Below are 17,410 nucleotides of genomic sequence, written 5' to 3'. Positions count from 1 at the left end.
GGTCTGTGGCCTTAGCTGAAATTAGTGGCATTTCAGAGTGATCTTGTTAGGTGGTCTGCAGTTTAAAGACCTAAATCCTTGTAATCCCCCCATGCCTCCTTGGCCACTACTCCTTTTGCTCTTGTTCTCTCACTTTCAGGAAAAAAAAAGAAGCCAGAGCCAGCCTCGCTGTCTCAGATGGAGGCGTGTAATGTACCCACACGCACGCGTGCACGGCCGTGCACACACTCACTCGCCTGTGCTTTCCTTCGCCCATTGTACCTGTGGAAGAAATTAATGCCTTAGCTCGCCGACATCTCCATCTGTTACCACTACAGGACCGGGCTTGTAAAAATGCTCTCTCTAGAATGCAGACGCGCACTGAATATTTTTATTTATTTTCTGCAAAAACGCTCGGCTGCCAGACTCACAGTTTGTGATTGCACTTAAAACAAATTCAAATTGAAATTTCAGCCATAAATCAAATGCCCCAAATTAGTTCCTCTTGTGGGTTTGAACATGCTCTTTGGATTTTAAGGTCAGGAGATATCCGTTTTCACAGTGCTGAAAAGTTTAAAAATATACTACATTTTAAGGGCAAAAAAATAAATATGGTTTGCATTATAAAGCTCTACATCAAATATGTGCATATGCACACACACACAACAACTTCGATGAAGCTGAATGCTGTCGGAGCACCTTTGAGGACTAATGGCACCTAATTGTTAAGCAGGGCAGGAAACCCGCTGGCTATTTATCTGAGGAGAATACAGCACATTGCCCCGAGATGTGATGCTTACCCGGTAAGAGAATAAAAGTTTATTCCTTACTCTTCAATTTAAAAAAAAAATAGTAAAAATTAAATAAACACACAAAATACTTCTCTTGGCAGGCTTTCGAGCATACTTTTTAGAAAAAAGGCATTTACAAGTGGTTTCAAAATGGCTGTGTTACATCTGTCAGCGGGTGAAGGGAACACCCACAAATTGTGTTTTTATCTCCTGAAGTTTTGTTCCACTTGAGCAATAAAAGCCGGATTCGCTGCTGGTTTGTGTGACTGGGCTAATCTTAGTGCTGAGCACGGTTTTAAAGCTTCTTCAGTTGGTGGGGTTTGTAAGGTTTAAGAAGCTCCCGTGGTGGCGGGGTTGTTTGGTTTTGTTTTACCCTGGCACTGGGGAAGGTCTGCAAGCACCTGGCACAGACGTGTTTGCCCTGGTTCCCTGGGCTGTCCTTCCAACAAATGGTTTGGCAGGACCCCCCCTTATCTTCGATGCTAATGTCATCAGCGCTTTCTTGGTTACAGTGCTGTTCTTGCCCCAGGAGTTGAAACACTCTCCCCAGGCAGGCTCTGAACACCCGTCCCACGTCCTCCGGCCCCACCGTGAGCTCAGATCCCCCCCCCCCCCTCCGCTGGTGCTACAGCGGGCGAGGGTGGTGCCGCGAGGTCTCAGCCTACCCACGGCTCTTCTTGTGCCTGGAAGAAGTGATAGATGGTGGGAACCTCAAAGCCACCGGGGAGAGCTCTCTCCTGCATAGCTCGAAGCGGTCGAAGAGGAGGCATTTGGGAGCACGCCTGTTGGATGGGAGCCATTTCGGTGGGCAAAGAGCAGTCCCTCCCATCCCCTTCACTGGTCTTGTTGAAAGCCAGCTGAGGATGGCAGCGGTGGTGGGCAGTCCTCCCTCCACCGATTCATCTTCCAGCACGATTTCCAGTCCTGTGTTCCCCCAGCAAATGCTGCTGCACGAGATGATGGCCTGAGCCCCTGCGCAGGTACTCGGGGCCATTGGAAAGGAAGCAGCTCGTGACAGTGTGAGAGCAAAGGCAGGCAGGGGTCTGCTGTGTATCTTTGCCGCTTTTTATCTTATTAACATGTTAGCAAAAACCTTGCCAAGGCAACCTGAGCTGGTTACTTGTAGCATAATTGCTCACGTTGCCTCCTTGTAGGTCAGAGGAGGGGGAGTTCGAAGCGAGTTAAAAGAATGATTGTTCAGTGGGGACAGTCTGCTCAAGGGGGGTCGTAACTGCTAACCACCGTGGCTGAGGTCCGTTTTTATTGCTTTTACTCCTGCAGAATTAATGCCGTGTTTGTGAGGCAGATGGTTTCTGCTCTGGCTCACATGAGCGACAGAATTGTTAGATGTTTAATGGCAAATTCTCTATGCTAGATAACGGTGATGTGTAAGCAGGAAAATACTAGGGATTCATTCCAGGATTGGCAGAGTGGAGTGAGGATGGATGCTTCTCTTTCCTCCTGAGGACCGTGGCTGGCTGGCTCTCCATTCATTGCAAAATGGAGGCTGAGGGCTTTGACCTGGTACCGAAACCCCTCTGTGCTCTTAGTTCAAACTCCAAGACACCTCTTCTGTTCCCGAGCCAGCCTGACAGTGTGGTGCGGCCGTGTTTCGCTGGTGCAGTGAGCAGTGGTGAGACCTGGGGCCAAGGTAGGGAACGGCTGCAGGTGTCACAGAGCGGTTAAAATGTGGGACTCACCATGCAGAACGTCACTGAAACCAAAAACTTCAGAAAGAGATCACCTATTTGACTGAGGATGGTGAGAATATCCACGGTTGTAACTGTCATTAACAGAAATGCTGGGGAAGAGGTGTGCAATGCCATGGTTCAGCCTAGAATGAATGTGGGGGCACAGACTACCTCCGTCTCTGTGTGTTGTGTACTTCACTTATACCTTCCTCCCGAGCAGCTGGTTTGGATGTGTGTTAGACTCAGTGTATTTAGGCATTTCTTAGCTGGATGCCTTCACATTTTGTGTCCTTCAGTCTACCTATCTCTGCACACATAAAGATGAGGACACAAATCATCTGCAGGCACAGACCAACGCAGTAACTCACTCAGCATCTCTCAACAGAGGAGTTATGGAGCTTGGACTCTGAACTTCTTTCCTGCCTGGACAATCAGATCGGCACATTTGAAAGCAGATTCAGAAACATTTTGGAAGAACGTTACTTTAGCTAAAGCTCCATCCTATGTGGATTTCAGACTTTGGTGTCAACTGGTAGAGCAGTTCCAGAGTTGCAGTGTGGGTCTCATTGGTTTAGTACTGCAGAGTAATTGTGTTTGGTTGCTTGAATGTGAAATGAACAGAGCCAACCAGTTGAGGTATTGATCTTCTGCCCTTTCTGACCATCCCTTCTTAGTGCCTGGAACGTATGAACGTATGAAACTTCTCAGCAGCATTCACAGGGAAGGATGGGGCTCGTTCTCCTCTTTTTAACTGGGGAACTGAGAGAAAAGCGACCCGTGCAGTTACTCATACTGTCCGTGGAAAGTATGAGACCTGATCCATGTCCCAGTTCCCAGGCCAGTGTCGTGTCTGTGAAATCCTCCGGCAGGACTTCCTCTTTTAAGGAAACGTACAGGGAAACTGTTCTAACAGGAGGTAAAACCAGAAACCCTTTTTTGCAAACCTGCTCTGGCAGCTGGGTGTGAGGATCAGCATAAGATTAGTGGAGTTTTTGAGAAAAGAGCATAACCGAGCCTACTTACAGGATTGTGTCATAGGCTTTTTAGATATTCTGTTGGATTCTTTTGTTTTGTACCTGTCATTTTAAATCATTTTCTTGCTTTACCTTGTGCTTGCATTGTAGGTGCTGTCTTCAGGGCAGTGTTATTTGCCATAATGCTGTGATAGAGAAGGGTGCAGACATCAAAGACTGTTTAATTGGAAGCGATCAGAGACTGGAAACCAAAGGTAAGTAGAGGAGCTGTATTTACAGTGCATTTATAATTAATTTTTAGAATCTCCTCCTCAATATTTTCCTCCTGTTTCTTCATAAAGTGCCAGTGAACAGTGGCAGCTCTACAGAGTGGTGTCCTATAATACTGTTTTTTCATGGAAAGTACAGTTTCTTGGCACAAGAACAGTTCAGGGACTTGCTCCTCAGAAGTTGGCAGAAGAACTTTGTTGTTATTATGAAGAACAAGATTGGGTGCTGAGACAGTCTTTTCCCAGAGACCACAATTAGATCATCTTGAAGTTGTCCTCAGTAGAAGGAGCTGTTATTTTGACTAATCCTCTCTGTGAGTGTCAGGGGTGGCGCAGTCAAGTTATTGATCAGACAGACACCCTTCTCTTTGTGCTGGCAACCGTGGGTGTCAGCGTGCTCCGTTCACCCTGCTCCAAGCAGGAGCTCAAAGTGCAGCATCACACTAGGAGCTGCTCTGCTCAGTACTAAAAATAAGGGCGGCCGCGTTCAGATCTGCTTTAGTGAAATGAAATGTTATTTTGGGGTTTCAGAGAGGTTACAACTATGTGGCCCTAATTTGGGCAAACTTAGGCCGTCCAATCAAGCTGTGAGTGGTGAGGGCTTGGTAACCGCCTGAGTGGAACTGTTGATTTCCTGCCCGAAGAGATAATGGGCAGGAAATGGCTGTCTCAGTGACTGCATCCCAAGCAGAGGGCTTTTTAATGAATATTTATGGTTGGGGTTTGGCAGATCCCTGCTCTAGGGTGTGGACTGAGGACAAAAGTGAGTTCCTTTGCAGGCTCCATGTGAAGTTGTTTAGTCAGATCAGGATTTGTTTGCTTGCTTTGTCTTTATAGTATATGGGTGGTTTCCCAATTGTAAGTGTCCTCACACAGAGCAGGGTTTGCACTTAATGTCGTATGCCATAACCTATTGTCAGCTATGCGTATGGAAATTTGTCCTTTAATTTGAAACTACGAGTAAAAAAGACCCATGGAAACAAAGTGGGTCCTGCAATTGTGAGTCTCGGGTACTGTAGGAAATACCCAGTGAGTGTGCTGTGCGCTGTGGTCTTGGTCCCTATGTACCACGATCTCTGCCTACCCATGGCTTTGCCCAACACATCACTCTGAATCAGTGGTTCTTGGGGGTTCATTGCCTGCCTACCCCTGAAGATTTGCACTATTCATGGTGCTCCATCTGTGCCTTCCCCTGAGCACGAGTCAACAGGAGAACTGGATCAGGTCACACCAGGTTGTTACCCTCCAGTTTGAACTGTGAGGAAACAGGGTGTAGATTTAGCTAATATCTCAGGAAGTAAGACTATGCTCAATTTCTTTAGTAGATCATTTCAAACAGAAGCATCACGCTTTGACCTCACTCACGTCTGCTTTGGTAGTCTCTTCCAGGGTACAGACCCTAGTCTAGTTGATCTTGGTATGGAAATCATCCTTTCTTCATGATCATCCTTGTCTGGACAGTTTTCAGGGCCTGTCAACATATTTGGAGGGAGTGGAACGGGGCTGGAAACTGTGGTTCATTTGCCTATTCTTGTAGGGCCACGTGCTCACCTCTCCAAAGCTTAAATCCACTTCTCAGTGAGTCTGTGGGCCCTCCAGTTAAACTGTTCGGGAACGTATGATTGACGTTAGCAGAGACGTTCGGGTAGATTATGAATACACCATTATGCTGGGCAAGAAAAAATAATACAGCCTCAGTTCGTTTCCCTGCCTCAGTTTCCTACCCGCTCTGGAATTTCTTTGGGCTGGGGGTCAGGTTCTCCTCGGTGGTCTGGGATTTGTCTGTGAAGTTCATGACTTATTTCCTGAACTGTGGAGTTTTTCCAGCCCAGCATGTCTCTTCTGACCTTGCCTGGTCCCGCAGTAAACTGGGCCCTCTTTTTTTGCTGTGAAAGAATGCCATGACTTCCTTTCCCCTGCCCAAGACTTCCTGTATCTTGTGCCAAGCTTTTGGTGTGGCCCTGGAAGTCTGTTTCCATATTCCCCCTTTCATCAAGACTTTGGCTGTGTTGTTCTGTTTGGTAACTTTTCCTTCTTCAAGCTCTAGCCTTCACAGCCAGGTTACAAAAAAACTACTTCTCTTGGGTCGCAGCCACCTTTTGTTGCAAGCTGATCACACCTCGGCAGACGTAAGCGGTAGCAGCTGGCTGTTGACCCCAGTCTGGGAGTTACACGCTAGAAACCACCTCAGCAAAGCTGCACACACCTTCCCAGAAACATTAAAGAAGAAAAAAAATGCAGTTCCTTATTCCAAAGCATCAGCCAGGATTTATGAAAGGTAGGAAGCTCCCCGCACCATCCTGCGCAGCCCCATGCAAATCCCAGAGTTGACTTTGCTGCAAGACCGGCTGTTTGCTCCCAGTGAGCCCTGGTCACGCTGCCCAGGCAGCTCAGGGTACAAGAGCTCTTTGAGCCACTGACCTCCTTTCAGAAAGCGAAACTCCAGTTCCACGGAAGGAGGATGGCAGAAGAACAGCTACCACAAATGGTAGGCAAACGTAACTCAAACCAGCTCTCATCCTTTTCCTTCTGCGGAAGAGGCAGGGGCATGTTTAGGGTGGTCCAAATGGTACAGCTGGGAGTAATGGGATTGAATTAAGCACAATTTAGGTTGGATATCTGGAACATTTTCCTAACGATGTGGTCTGGTCGGCTGTGGGATAATCTCCCTGGGGACCTGGTGGGAGACCTCATCACTCAATAAGGGGCTTGGCAAAGCTCTGGACACCTAAATAGAAGGAGCACTCCAGCCCTGGTTATTGGGGTAGATCAGATGCAGCCTGTTTCAAACCAAAAAGAAAGTTAGAGACAGAGGGGGGCCAGGTAGCTGTCAGCAGTGACTTCAGGCCCCATCACAGCATTGGCCAGACATGGTACTTTTTAAGTGCCTCTGCTAAAATTGTGTTATGGAGTTTTATTAAATTTCTGTATTTGCAACCAGTGCCTCCTGAGAGTCATGCTATTCTCTTCCTACTGCTTTTATTGCCGTGAGAAGGAAGCATCCACTTTACTTCCTCTTTGATACTTCAATTTAAGAAATTTGCTAGCGGAGAATTAACAGACAGGCTTTGTGAAAGCTCCTTCACCCAGGTAACAGTTAGAAAAACACGTTGGTACCTAGGAAAAAGGAGGTAATTATTAAAGGGATAGGAAATGACAGGCAGCAGTTCTGAAAGAGCTTAATTGCACAAAGCATTCAATCACTGCCTCTGAGACAGTTATTACGATTATGCTCCAGCCTTCTTGATGAAACTGTTTTTAAAGAGGAGCTCAAAAGCAGCATGCCCTCGTTGGAACAGGGCTAGGAAGAGGGAGTGCTGGTGATGGGCCAGCCGAGGAGTCAGATGAGCCCCAGAGTCAGTGAGTACAATTCCCAGAGGAGTCATTAGGGCAGATCCAGCAGGGAGCCTGTTGTACATCTGGTATAGGTTAGTCAGGAAGAGGCGTACCCAATAAATTGGCCTAACCTTTCTTCAAAGGAGCACGGAGAACAGAGATGGTAAAGACACACACATAAGATGTAACCAGCAAAACTGACACAGAACTCACCGCCTTATCCCTCACCTTCATCTCTGTTGTCCGTGGGGCTGGGATATTTTATGTGCATTGATATTAAGGAGCCAATGTCATTTGGGGACAGCTTGAGTCATTACACACCCAAAAAGTGCATTACAGCAGTGTTGTTGCCACAAAGTGTATTTTCAGAGAAGGAAAAAACACCACCGTTCGGGCTGCTGATGTAATCTTAGCTTGGCATCCTGGTACATACTTAGTAGGAGCATTATCTCCGTGACCGGGATGTAGGCTAAGACTTCGCTGTGCTTGTTCCTATGCATTTTAAATGCAACCATATATTTTTATTTTCTGTGGTGCCCTGACACAGACAGCACGCAGAACGTACTGCTGAATGCATGCTGAGTGTGGGGTTGTTCCATATTTTTCATTTTCCTGTCTTTTTTCAGTGTGAGTCTGAAACCTTAATTACTGTACACTATGCAAGAAATAAGATCCTTTCTGTGGCCTTTCTGCAACATTTGTCATCTTAGTGCTTCACAGCTGTTAACAACCTCATTTTCATCTCCTCAGCATGAGCATGGTTGCGTTTCCCTCCTATTTCGCAGAGACCTGAGAGGCAGGGAGATGCTGATCGTGTGCCCCTTCGTTTTGACTGCCCAACTTATTGCTAACGTTGCACGTTAAATGTGGCATTCCCTGACTATTACAGACTGGACATTTTAGCCTTAACGTTTGCTTTGTAAATGTTTGGAGGGAGGGTTCAGTCCACTGAAAAAAAAAAAAAAAAAGAAAAAAAAAAATTTATATGGGATCATGTTGGCCCTTGCATGGATCATTAGCAGCGCCGGGAACTTGAACTCCATTATACAGCTTCTGCTGCTCCAGCTGATGGGAACTGACAGTAGTGGGTCATCCTGAGCTGGGTCTGGAGCAGGGCAAGAGGAACTTTGCCAGGAGGTTTCACAAATGCCCAGGGGTGTCGACAGCCCTGAGATTCACTCCTGGTGCTGGGGGGAGAAGGCTGTAGTTACTGCAGGCTTTACTGCTCCTGCTCCCAGCGTCAGCCCTTGGACTACATCACCTCATTCCTATCCGATTCTGAGTCCTGCACCACAGCTCCCCGCTAGGGCTTTGTCTGAGCACCGCTCTCATCCCATTCCCAGTCTTCTCTTTGTTTTTTTCCTCTAGGCTTAATCCCACGGAGATTTTTGTTCTCCTCTTTCACTTTGTTATACCCAGACACCCCCCTGACTCCTCCTCCGGTCTGACCGTCGATGCTGTTTCCAGTTCCCTTCCCTAGCAGCCACGTGCTCCATTTCCCACCTGGCGCTCGCCCCATGACTGCTTTGAGTCTGCCTGCATCCCTTTCTGACCTCTGTCATGCCCAGGCAGGATCCCTCTGGGCACCAGAGGGAAGCGGTTCGGTGCTGAGCGCTGCGCTGGTCCAGGGAGCAGGGACACGAGTAGGGGAAGCCCTGCGTTGTTCCTGCACTTCCACAGGCGCTCGGTGCAAACTGTCTCTGGAGCTTTTAGCTGCCCTCCTGAGAACATGTGCAAACAGAGATTTTTTTCCAGAGGCTTATCACGTAGCCAAAAGTGTGTGGTTTCTTGCAAGAACACAAAAAGGCACATATCCAGTAAGGACTGGCTCCCGTTTCCGATCATTTTCCAAATCCCGTTCCAAGCTTGGAGCCCTAGGACTTCTCAATGAAACAGAGTAAGATTGTTTTATTTTAATGAGGGCCAAAGAGCACATTTTTCTCTAATGTCATCCTCTGAAGGCAGGTACGGTGTACGAAGCCTCTACGTATGAATGGGCGGCTGCTTGTGAGGATGCCTCAGCCCAGCCGACGGAGCGGGGTAGGGACAGGAAGGAACCGATGAGCTTTCCGATGCTCCTGCTGCGTTCAGGCAGGACCGAGCATCTGCTACTGCAAGATGCTGAGTACCTCCTGGTGAAGTCTTGGGGAACTGAAAATCCTTAGCGCGACACAAGGTCGGGATCAGAAAGCACGCTGCGGTGCAGATGGGAGTTACGAAAGCTTGCGAAGAACAGACGCAGACTAAACAGTGCACACGTGTATTGTGCACTGGGGTGCAAGATGAGCTGGAAAGGAGGAATGGTGTAAATTCGTAGGGAAACTGGGAGGTCCATATGACTTGTTCCCTAAAGCAGTTTAACTGCTGAACGTCCCTGATAGAGATATCAGCTGGCAGGTAGTTCTCTGAAGGAGTCTTTTGCATCAGTGACACATTTCTAGCCTGCTTTCCAAGCTGTATAAAAATGGTTTATGAGTTCTGGCCCTAGCGCTGGCATAAAACTTCCCTGGAATATCCATCCAGCGGTGCTTTGTCCTCCCCTCGGCCGCCGGGGCCGGTTGTGCTGTCACACTCTTGTTCCCAGCCGGGGAGGTTGAGGCTTCCCGAGCGAACGGGTTAAAGGAACTGCCACACTCGCAGCGTGTGGATTGTGAAGCCTCCCCAGAAGGCAGCAGTTCGTAACCTTGTGGAAATATTTGTACATGCTCCACGCAGAGAAAATAACCGCTTGTGCTCGGCTAGAGCTCGGCCACATGAAAGAGCCAGGAAGAACACCCCAATGGATGCCTGAGAAAGGAAGGGGACCTCGACTTGTGTCCAGCACAGCGGGCAGCAGTCTCCAGGCAGATACGAAATTGCTGCCGTCCTGGTGGGAAGTGCGGACGGAGTCTTTCAGATTGACATTTCTGAGATCCCCGCTAGCACGTGCTGCGAGGGGCTGATATCCCCGTGGGAGCACATCCATCACTATAACCCAGGCCCCTTCTGAAAGGGTTGCTGGGACTCTGACGGTGCTAGGGCTCGGAGTGTCTCCCTGTCCCCAAGGAACTTGCTGTTGTGCACATCCCTAGCTCTTCACATCCCTAGCTCTTCACCTCGCTTTCCCTTGCCTAATGTTTCTCCTAACACCCTGAGCAATCACCTTCCCATATCCTGAGCAATCACTTCTCCAATGAAGGAGCAATCTCTTTCCCATTCCTTCCTTCCCCCCCAGTCCGTCTGCTCCAACCCCCAGCAAACTCATCTCTCTCCAGGCACTGACTGCATCGTTGCCTTTACCTTTACCCTCCCGAGATGTGCCTGTTCCCCTGGCTGGATTTAAGGGCAAAGGCGTTAATCCAGTGAAAGATCTCTCTGTCCACGGCAGGGAGGCAGACGGGATGATCCTTAGAGGTCCCTTCCTACCCAAACCACTCTGCGATTCTCCACCAACACCGGGTGAGCAATGAGAAGAGCCTCAGCTGAACCGGGCGAGCACAGGCACCGTGCGCTGGTGTTTGCGGGGTGTAAGACCAGAGTGATATCTCTGCCTGGGGGCTGTGTCGGGGCCCCCAGCTGCCGACCAGAGCTGATTTCCCTGAAGCTATTGCCGGTCCCAGCACACCGAGGGGGTTGCGCCTCCCTCCCCAGGGGGGCTGCTTATGCTCCAGATCCCCTTAAGCACGGCCGACCGCAGCACAGCGGGGCTGCCGTGGCCCCCGGGGGAGCTCTGAGACACCCCTGGCCTTTGGGCACCCCGATCTCTGGCGATCCCATAAGTTCAGCGTGGCTGGGGAGAGAGCAGGCCGTGAGTGGAAAGCCCCAGTGCTCCGTAAACACAAACAGCTCGGCCCCCATCACCTGCTTCCCTTCTTTATCTCTACATGTAATTTAAAACACCCTCCAGCCTCCCGAAGCCGAGCTTCAGCTGCTTCCCATCCCCTTAAGCCCCTTCAGTTCCTCTCCCCCCCCAACCTGGCCGCTTTTCCCGGGCCAAGCATCACCGCAGAGACAAGTTGCTCTTCTCTCCCACTTCTCTGATCCTTTCTGTCCTGGGTGAGTGTGGTAGGAGCCACCCACGGCGTGTTTTCGTGCATGCGTTTGTGCAGCCACCCTGCCCCCCCCTCCTCATTTTTTAAGTTAAACTATCTCTTGCTTTAAAGAGAGCAAATACACAGCAGTGGCTTTCATCACTGCTGTATAATAGAGCAGTAATTCTGTGCCAGGGACTGTTTTCTATTTTATTTTAAAGGGTTTATAAAACAGTGTATGTAATTGAGTGAGTAAACTGAACGTTTTCTGGAGCCCCTGAGGGCTGGAACTTCGTGGTGGTCCTGGGCCTAGGCCCTAACCTTTTTTTTTTTTTCCTTTTTTTTTTTTTCCCTCCCTTTCCCCTCCTTCCCCTCCTCCTTTACAACCCAGCGTTGCCACCAGCAGCAGCAGCAGCAGCAGCAATCTGTCTGGGGCTAATTGAGCAAACAACAAGGAGATGCTTTCACGGGGCTTTTAAAGGAATGCTCCGGCATCCCCTCGCTGCGAGCGGCCTCGCAGGAACCTGCCAGCCAGGCTGGGGAGGGCCCGCGGCCCCCAGTCCTGGTGGTAGGGTTTGCGCTGGGCTCTGCAGTCATTTCCGCCCCGCTGTTTATTTGCATTACAATTTGGTTTTAGCCGAGAGCACCGAAGGCTCTGCTGCTGCTCCCCAGCTCTCCTCGCGGCCGCGCGTATGTTTCTGAAGGGGCTCGCGTACAGTATGTGTAAACACACGTCTTCCCGAGCAGGAACGCATACATAACGCCTGACAGCTTTTTGATTTACGCTCAGTAAAGCCTCCGCGGACGCTCGGTTCAAGCACCCAGGCTGACTTCAGGCTGGGCTGCGTCAGCAAGTTGAATCAAAGTGCTAATCAGGAGGCTGAATGTGTTGATCAGCTCTGGATTCGCTTAGCACCAGATGCTCCCAATCTGAGAAGATCTCGTTGAACATGATTTAAGGTTGCAGAGTCCAACTCGAAGGCTTTCTCAAAGTCCTTTCTCTAATCCCTCTTCTTTCTCCGTGGGCTGAATGCATCTGTAACCCTGCCAGTGTCAGATAAAAGGCAGCCTGGTAAGAAATCCCTAATGGGGAGCTAGGGAAGGAGAAGGGAGCTGAACAGCGAAGCATGTGAGGTACTTCTCCCTCCTCCCCCCGGAGTTTCAGGCAGAGTTTCTGCATGAACTGAGCTTGCTGGTACCAGCCAGAGCCACTGGCAACTGGCAGCCACGGCTGATAATGAAACGCTCCCCGCAGCCCGGCTCCCTTTGGCACACCTGGCAGAGTCTGAACTCCCTTCCCTCCGCGAGGAGGGCTTTGGGAAGGGAAGAGGGAAGCGGGGTGAATCCTTATCTCCCCATCGCATCCCCCTGGGGTGCGGAATCGGGCTTTGTTTCTAGCAAAACCATTCCCTTTATCGCTTAAAAACCTTTCTTGTGGATTCGAGGCAGGCACATTCATGCGTTTCCTTTCGGCCTGTACAAGGAGAGAGGAGTTTGGTGATTTCGTGCCGTTCTGCCAGGTAGCAGCGACACGCCGGGCGTGCTGCATGTGCCAGCGGCTGGGAAGCTGGGCGGCGTGGATCAAGGCAGGATGCGACGGGAGGTCAGGGAGTACAGGCTCTGATTTCCCTTGGGGCTTTGGCAGGCTGCATAAACTCTCTAAGCTCGTTGCTGCCTCAGTTTCCCCACCTGTAAAATGGGAATGCTCTTACTCACCCGCTCTTGAAAAGCATTTTTAGCTAATCAGATGGAAAACACGAGATATCGGGAGGAGGCTACAAGCATGTCAGTGCAAAATACAAATAGTTCGTACCAGCTCTGCAACAAAGTATGTGACAGGGCCCGTCCCAGCCCTGCACGCAGGACGGTGCAGGATGCTGTCTGACACGAAGCAAGAAGTTCCTTATTAAAAGGTATTGCTACAGATAACCTATATATAGAACCGTAAATCGACACGGTGCAACACAAGCCTAGATGAAGGCATGTTTAATCTGCAGAGGCATAACGTAATTACTCCCTCTGGATGCTGGCCAGAGTCTTATTCACATCACAGAAATCAACACGATAGGTAGTCTGCTTGGAGGAGGTTCAGGAATGGAGTCACAGGAGTTGCTACAGGGCCTGTTTGAGATATATTGGGGAAAGTTGTTGGGGGTGAGGAATGTTACGGCAAGAAGCGCTGCAGGTTGGATTTGAGGTACCTTGGCAAAGCTGTGTGAGGTCCAGGACGGGAGGAGAGAGAAGCTGAAGGCTGGACTTGGGGCTATTGGCAGGGCTGTGCTGGAGATGCTGTGTGGTGCTACCTACATCACGCTTGCACCTGGCACACGCACAGTCAGTCCCTCGTTTTCCTGCACACTGCATCCACCTCTGCTCGTCCTGCTCCAAGTGCTGGAGATCGGGCTCCAAGCTCCAGCTTCAAGCTCTGAGACGTTTACTTGAGGCTCCAGGACTGTCGGTTGTCGCTAAATACCCTGAGCAGAGGAATAAATTACTCCATCTGATGCTGACAGTGAGAAGCAACTCCTTGTTCTTACTCTCTGCCTTCACGAAGGATCTCTGAAAGGCGGTCACGCAGCTCGCCCTGCTCTGTCCTCCAGGCTGAGGAGGATCCGCATGGTTGTGGGGTCAGGGCTGTAGCGGGAATTTACCTTGCCACAGTCCAAATAACTCCTTGAAGCTGATAGAGCACTGTTTGATCAGACCTCTTCTGGAGCGATGGTTTGCTTGGTGCAAAGATAATGCCTTAAACTCACAACCAAGAGAAGCATCGCGTTGGCTCGGCCACTTTGGGGATTGCCAGGAATTTCTTTATGTAGCCGAGGGTAGCATGGCTGTTGTTTTGCAGCTGTCTTGCAAAATCTGCTCCCCCGAGGGGAGGAGTTTTAGGTGGGTAAATAAAACACAACCAGTTATTTCCATTATCCTTGGCTGCCTCCCCCCCGCTGCCGTGTAAGATGCTGGAGACAGCACAGCCTCCTTCGGTGCGGTGCGTCTGAGCACCTCGCACGCCTGATGGTTTCTGCCAGGCACCCAGGATATGCGAGCCTGTTGTTATTCCTGGGGAGAAGGGGTGCGAAGAGAGCCTCGGGGCACGGTTCGAACCACCTGAACTCCTCCTGAATCAGCCAACCCAGAGCGATTTGGATTCCCCCCTCAGGGGTGGTACCCCGAGGACACCCACTTCGAGCACACAGGCATTGTGTCAGGCGCCGAGGCCACATACTTGGTTTTTTAGGCACTGGGCTTTCAGTTTTGTGTTTTTATTATTTTGGCTTGAGATCCCTTATTTGCAGTCCTTCCCTGACAAGCTGCTTTTGCATTTTAAACGGGAGGCTCTTTCAGTACAGTGCATTAACAGCGCTGGGGCAGGGACTGGCACGTTAATGTGTCCTCCGAGCCTGTGCCGAGCTCCTGGGAACAGGCGGAGGAGTGACCTTGTCCAAGTTGCCCCTCCACCAAATGTGCTCCGTGGGAGCCTGAGGTGGGCTGTCCACTGTTACTGTCAGAGATGACAGCGGTGCTTGGAGACCTTGCTTCATCTCAGCACTTTTGGAGAGGGTCCGTCCAGATTTTTTGAATCTGGGAGGGAGAAATCAAGTTAAAATAAAATTTAAGTCGGGATTGCTGAGAGAGGGTTTTGTCCCATCTCGGTGGTGGCCCCTCTGATGCTGAGCAGCCCCGGTGCAGTTTGGGGGCACACCGCACTCTTCAGGGAGGATTGCTGATCTTTAATTTTGTGTCAGATCTCCATGTTGGATGGCGATGGTTCTTTGCTTGGACCTGGATGTACACCTGTCAGCAGCAGCTGGGACTTCCGTCGGGCCTCTGCTGTTTGGGAGTAACACACACATGCGAAAAGTCTCATTAGAGAAACCTCCTGATGTTTAGTCAGTTGTTTAGGCTTCTGCCATGTGTGTGGGATCGTGTCTGAGAGACGCCGGAGACCAAAAAAGGGCAGCAAATCTGTGTTCGAGTTCCCTAGAATCTGCTTTTCTCATTTGTTTTAAAGATGCAGATTTGAAAAATGCAAAGTCTGAAGCGCTGCTCTAAAACTCAATTCCTCTTCTTTTCCTCCCTCTCTCTTTTCAGCCAAACATGTTAATGAAGTCATTGTGGGCACCGAGCAGCTGATGGAGATATAACCCAAGTAGGTTTTAAAGATGATTTTATGGAAGCGAGCAGCAGAACCAGATGTTCAGCATCGTAAGATCAGCCGTACGGATCCCTACTGGCACGGCTCGCCGTGTCACTGCTCCTTTCCCGTTCGGCTTTGTATTTATGTCTTAATAAAGAAGTATTTACAGAGCCGTGTGTGCGCCCGGCCCTCCCCCCTCATTGAGATGCACGCGGGTTTGTGCCGGGTCCGGTCGGGCCCCGCGCGCCCCGCGGACGCCCTGTACTTTTCCAGCAGAAGGGCGAGCGGGGACCACACAGACCGTGCCCACGCGGACAAATCGCCTCGCAGACCTCGCTGCGGCACACACCGAGTCCCCGCAGCCCCGCACCGTCCCCGGTGCCAAGGAGGAGCTGCTGGGGATGCTGCTTCTGCGCCTCTCCAGCACAGGGAATCGCAGCTTCACCGGCCTTCTCCTCCTCCTCCTCTCTCTCTCACGGCGCTGCCCCAAAGCGCGGAGATGTTTAAGCTCCGTCCGTGATGTAGCTGAGGAGTTTGGCACTCGTTTCCTCCGGGGCTGAGTGTGGTCCGTGACTTGGAAATCCTGCCCAAAAGCATTGCGAGGGGGCCGGAGGGATGGGGGAGCGGGGAGGGAAAGCAGGGCACGAGCAGTGGGTACCATCTGCAGTATTTCGGTGGTTTCTGGACCCCAGCCGGGAGGTGCATTCCCACGTCCAGATGATCTGGGGATGGCTGGACGTATGTGAGATGAGTCGAGAGCACTAATGTGAAACGCACAGCCTTGTGGTCAGGGGTTGTGCCAGGATTGTAAAGCACCTGGATGGGATTGAAACACAAGCTGTTCTTTAACGTTTAGAAATTGGACGCGAGTTCCTACCTAAAAGCTGTTTATTAGAACCTGGTAGGATTCAACGGGACATTTATCTAAGGCTGGCAGTTTGACATCCAGAGGTGCTTACAGCAACTGGCTGGAATGAGATTTCATTAACTGCAGTGATAAATTTTAAACGTGTGCTTCGTGGGCACCGGTGTCCCCTGAGGAAAATTACAGTTTCCTAGCTAATTTGACAGAAGAGAGATTATAATCCAGACGTTCCCGGAGTTTCATAAACAAAAACCCCTACTTTAAAGGACCAGATTGGAATGGAAAGCGTGGCTGGGGATGAGCTTCTGGCTTCGAGGCCTTTTACAAGCTGCAGGAAAAAAAGAAAAGAACCGTGCTGCAGTTCAGCTCAGGCTTTGTGCTGAAGGTTTTACCTTGCGTATGTGTGCAAACATGTTCCTAAGCTACAAACCCTTTTTCATCCAAGGATCGCAGAGGCCTTACAAAGGTTAATAAAGAGGGGCTCTGTGAGGGAAGGGAGCACAGCATCCATTTCGGCTGTGTGGGGACAGAGCAGAGTGGAACTCGGTCACCTTGCTTAGCATTTTATTCGGTGGCAAAGCCAGCAAGGGAGACACACGGGTACTTTGACTCCTGGTCCTTTTGCTTAAACACAAAGCCTTTTTGTTTTTTTTTTCTAAGATCCATCTTAACTTCTGAGAAGTCAGCATCCCATAACAGCTACAGCTTTACCTCCTTGTGCCTTAATTACAAGTTAGCGTCTCCCTTCGGTCCTTTTGTTTAGCTAATTTAAGAAGAGGGTGGGGGGCTCTTTTCTCTGTCGGTTAGAGTTTAGCATTAATTTAGTGTTCCCTGACACTTGAAAACCTGGCCGGGATTTGAGGCGTTTTCTTTTCCTTTTTGCCTTTTACGACCTGCAGGTGTTTGGTGTGAGATAAAAGTAGATCCCAAAGTGAGATTTCACAGCACAAATTATCAAAGTGAAGATTCACTCTTGATGTAGTCTACGTGTGTGGCAGTAATTATGAAAAATAATTCGGGATAATAGGGCCTTCAGGAATCCCAAGGCGGGCACTGGGTTAACCCTTCCTCACCTCAGCCGGGCTCCGGGCCACTGCCATCCTCAGGTGAGCAGGGGATGGGTCAGGAAGCCCTACAAACCCGGGGGGATTTGAGGTGATCTTGGAAATTCGTCTCTGTTCCCGGGTAGCTGTGGATGTGACTTGGGTCCTAAGTCACGCAGGCCTTCCTGAAGGTCCGACCCGTGCTCGCTGCCCACTAGCGCTGGGGATCAGTTCGTCTCCTCGCCTTGCTGCTCTGCCAAACCCCACCAGGAGAACGTTGCAGCTCCTGCCCCTCGTGGTGGTGTTAACACCAT

The 17,410-nt window shown here is 50.1% G+C and overlaps 1 protein-coding gene across 1 annotated transcript in view; it reads left to right on the top strand.

Annotated features, from left to right (window-relative positions):
- Positions 1 to 15,358, top strand: part of EIF2B3 (eukaryotic translation initiation factor 2B subunit gamma) — a 96,329-nt gene extending 80,971 nt beyond the window's left edge. The window contains exons 11-12 of the mRNA XM_035538127.2: positions 3,586 to 3,689; positions 15,143 to 15,358. Coding sequence (XP_035394020.1) covers positions 3,586 to 3,689; positions 15,143 to 15,195 — 157 coding nt within the window. The 3' untranslated portion in view covers positions 15,196 to 15,358. The remainder of the gene's footprint in view (positions 1 to 3,585; positions 3,690 to 15,142) is intronic.
- Positions 15,359 to 17,410: the final 2,052 nt, after the last annotated feature.

The sequence above is a fragment of the Cygnus atratus genome, chromosome 8, assembly GCF_013377495.2.
Source record: "Cygnus atratus isolate AKBS03 ecotype Queensland, Australia chromosome 8, CAtr_DNAZoo_HiC_assembly, whole genome shotgun sequence".
NCBI classification, from domain to species: domain Eukaryota; kingdom Metazoa; phylum Chordata; class Aves; order Anseriformes; family Anatidae; genus Cygnus; species Cygnus atratus.
Note: the sequence above shows the minus strand (reverse complement) of the source record. Positions and strands in the feature narration are given on the sequence as shown.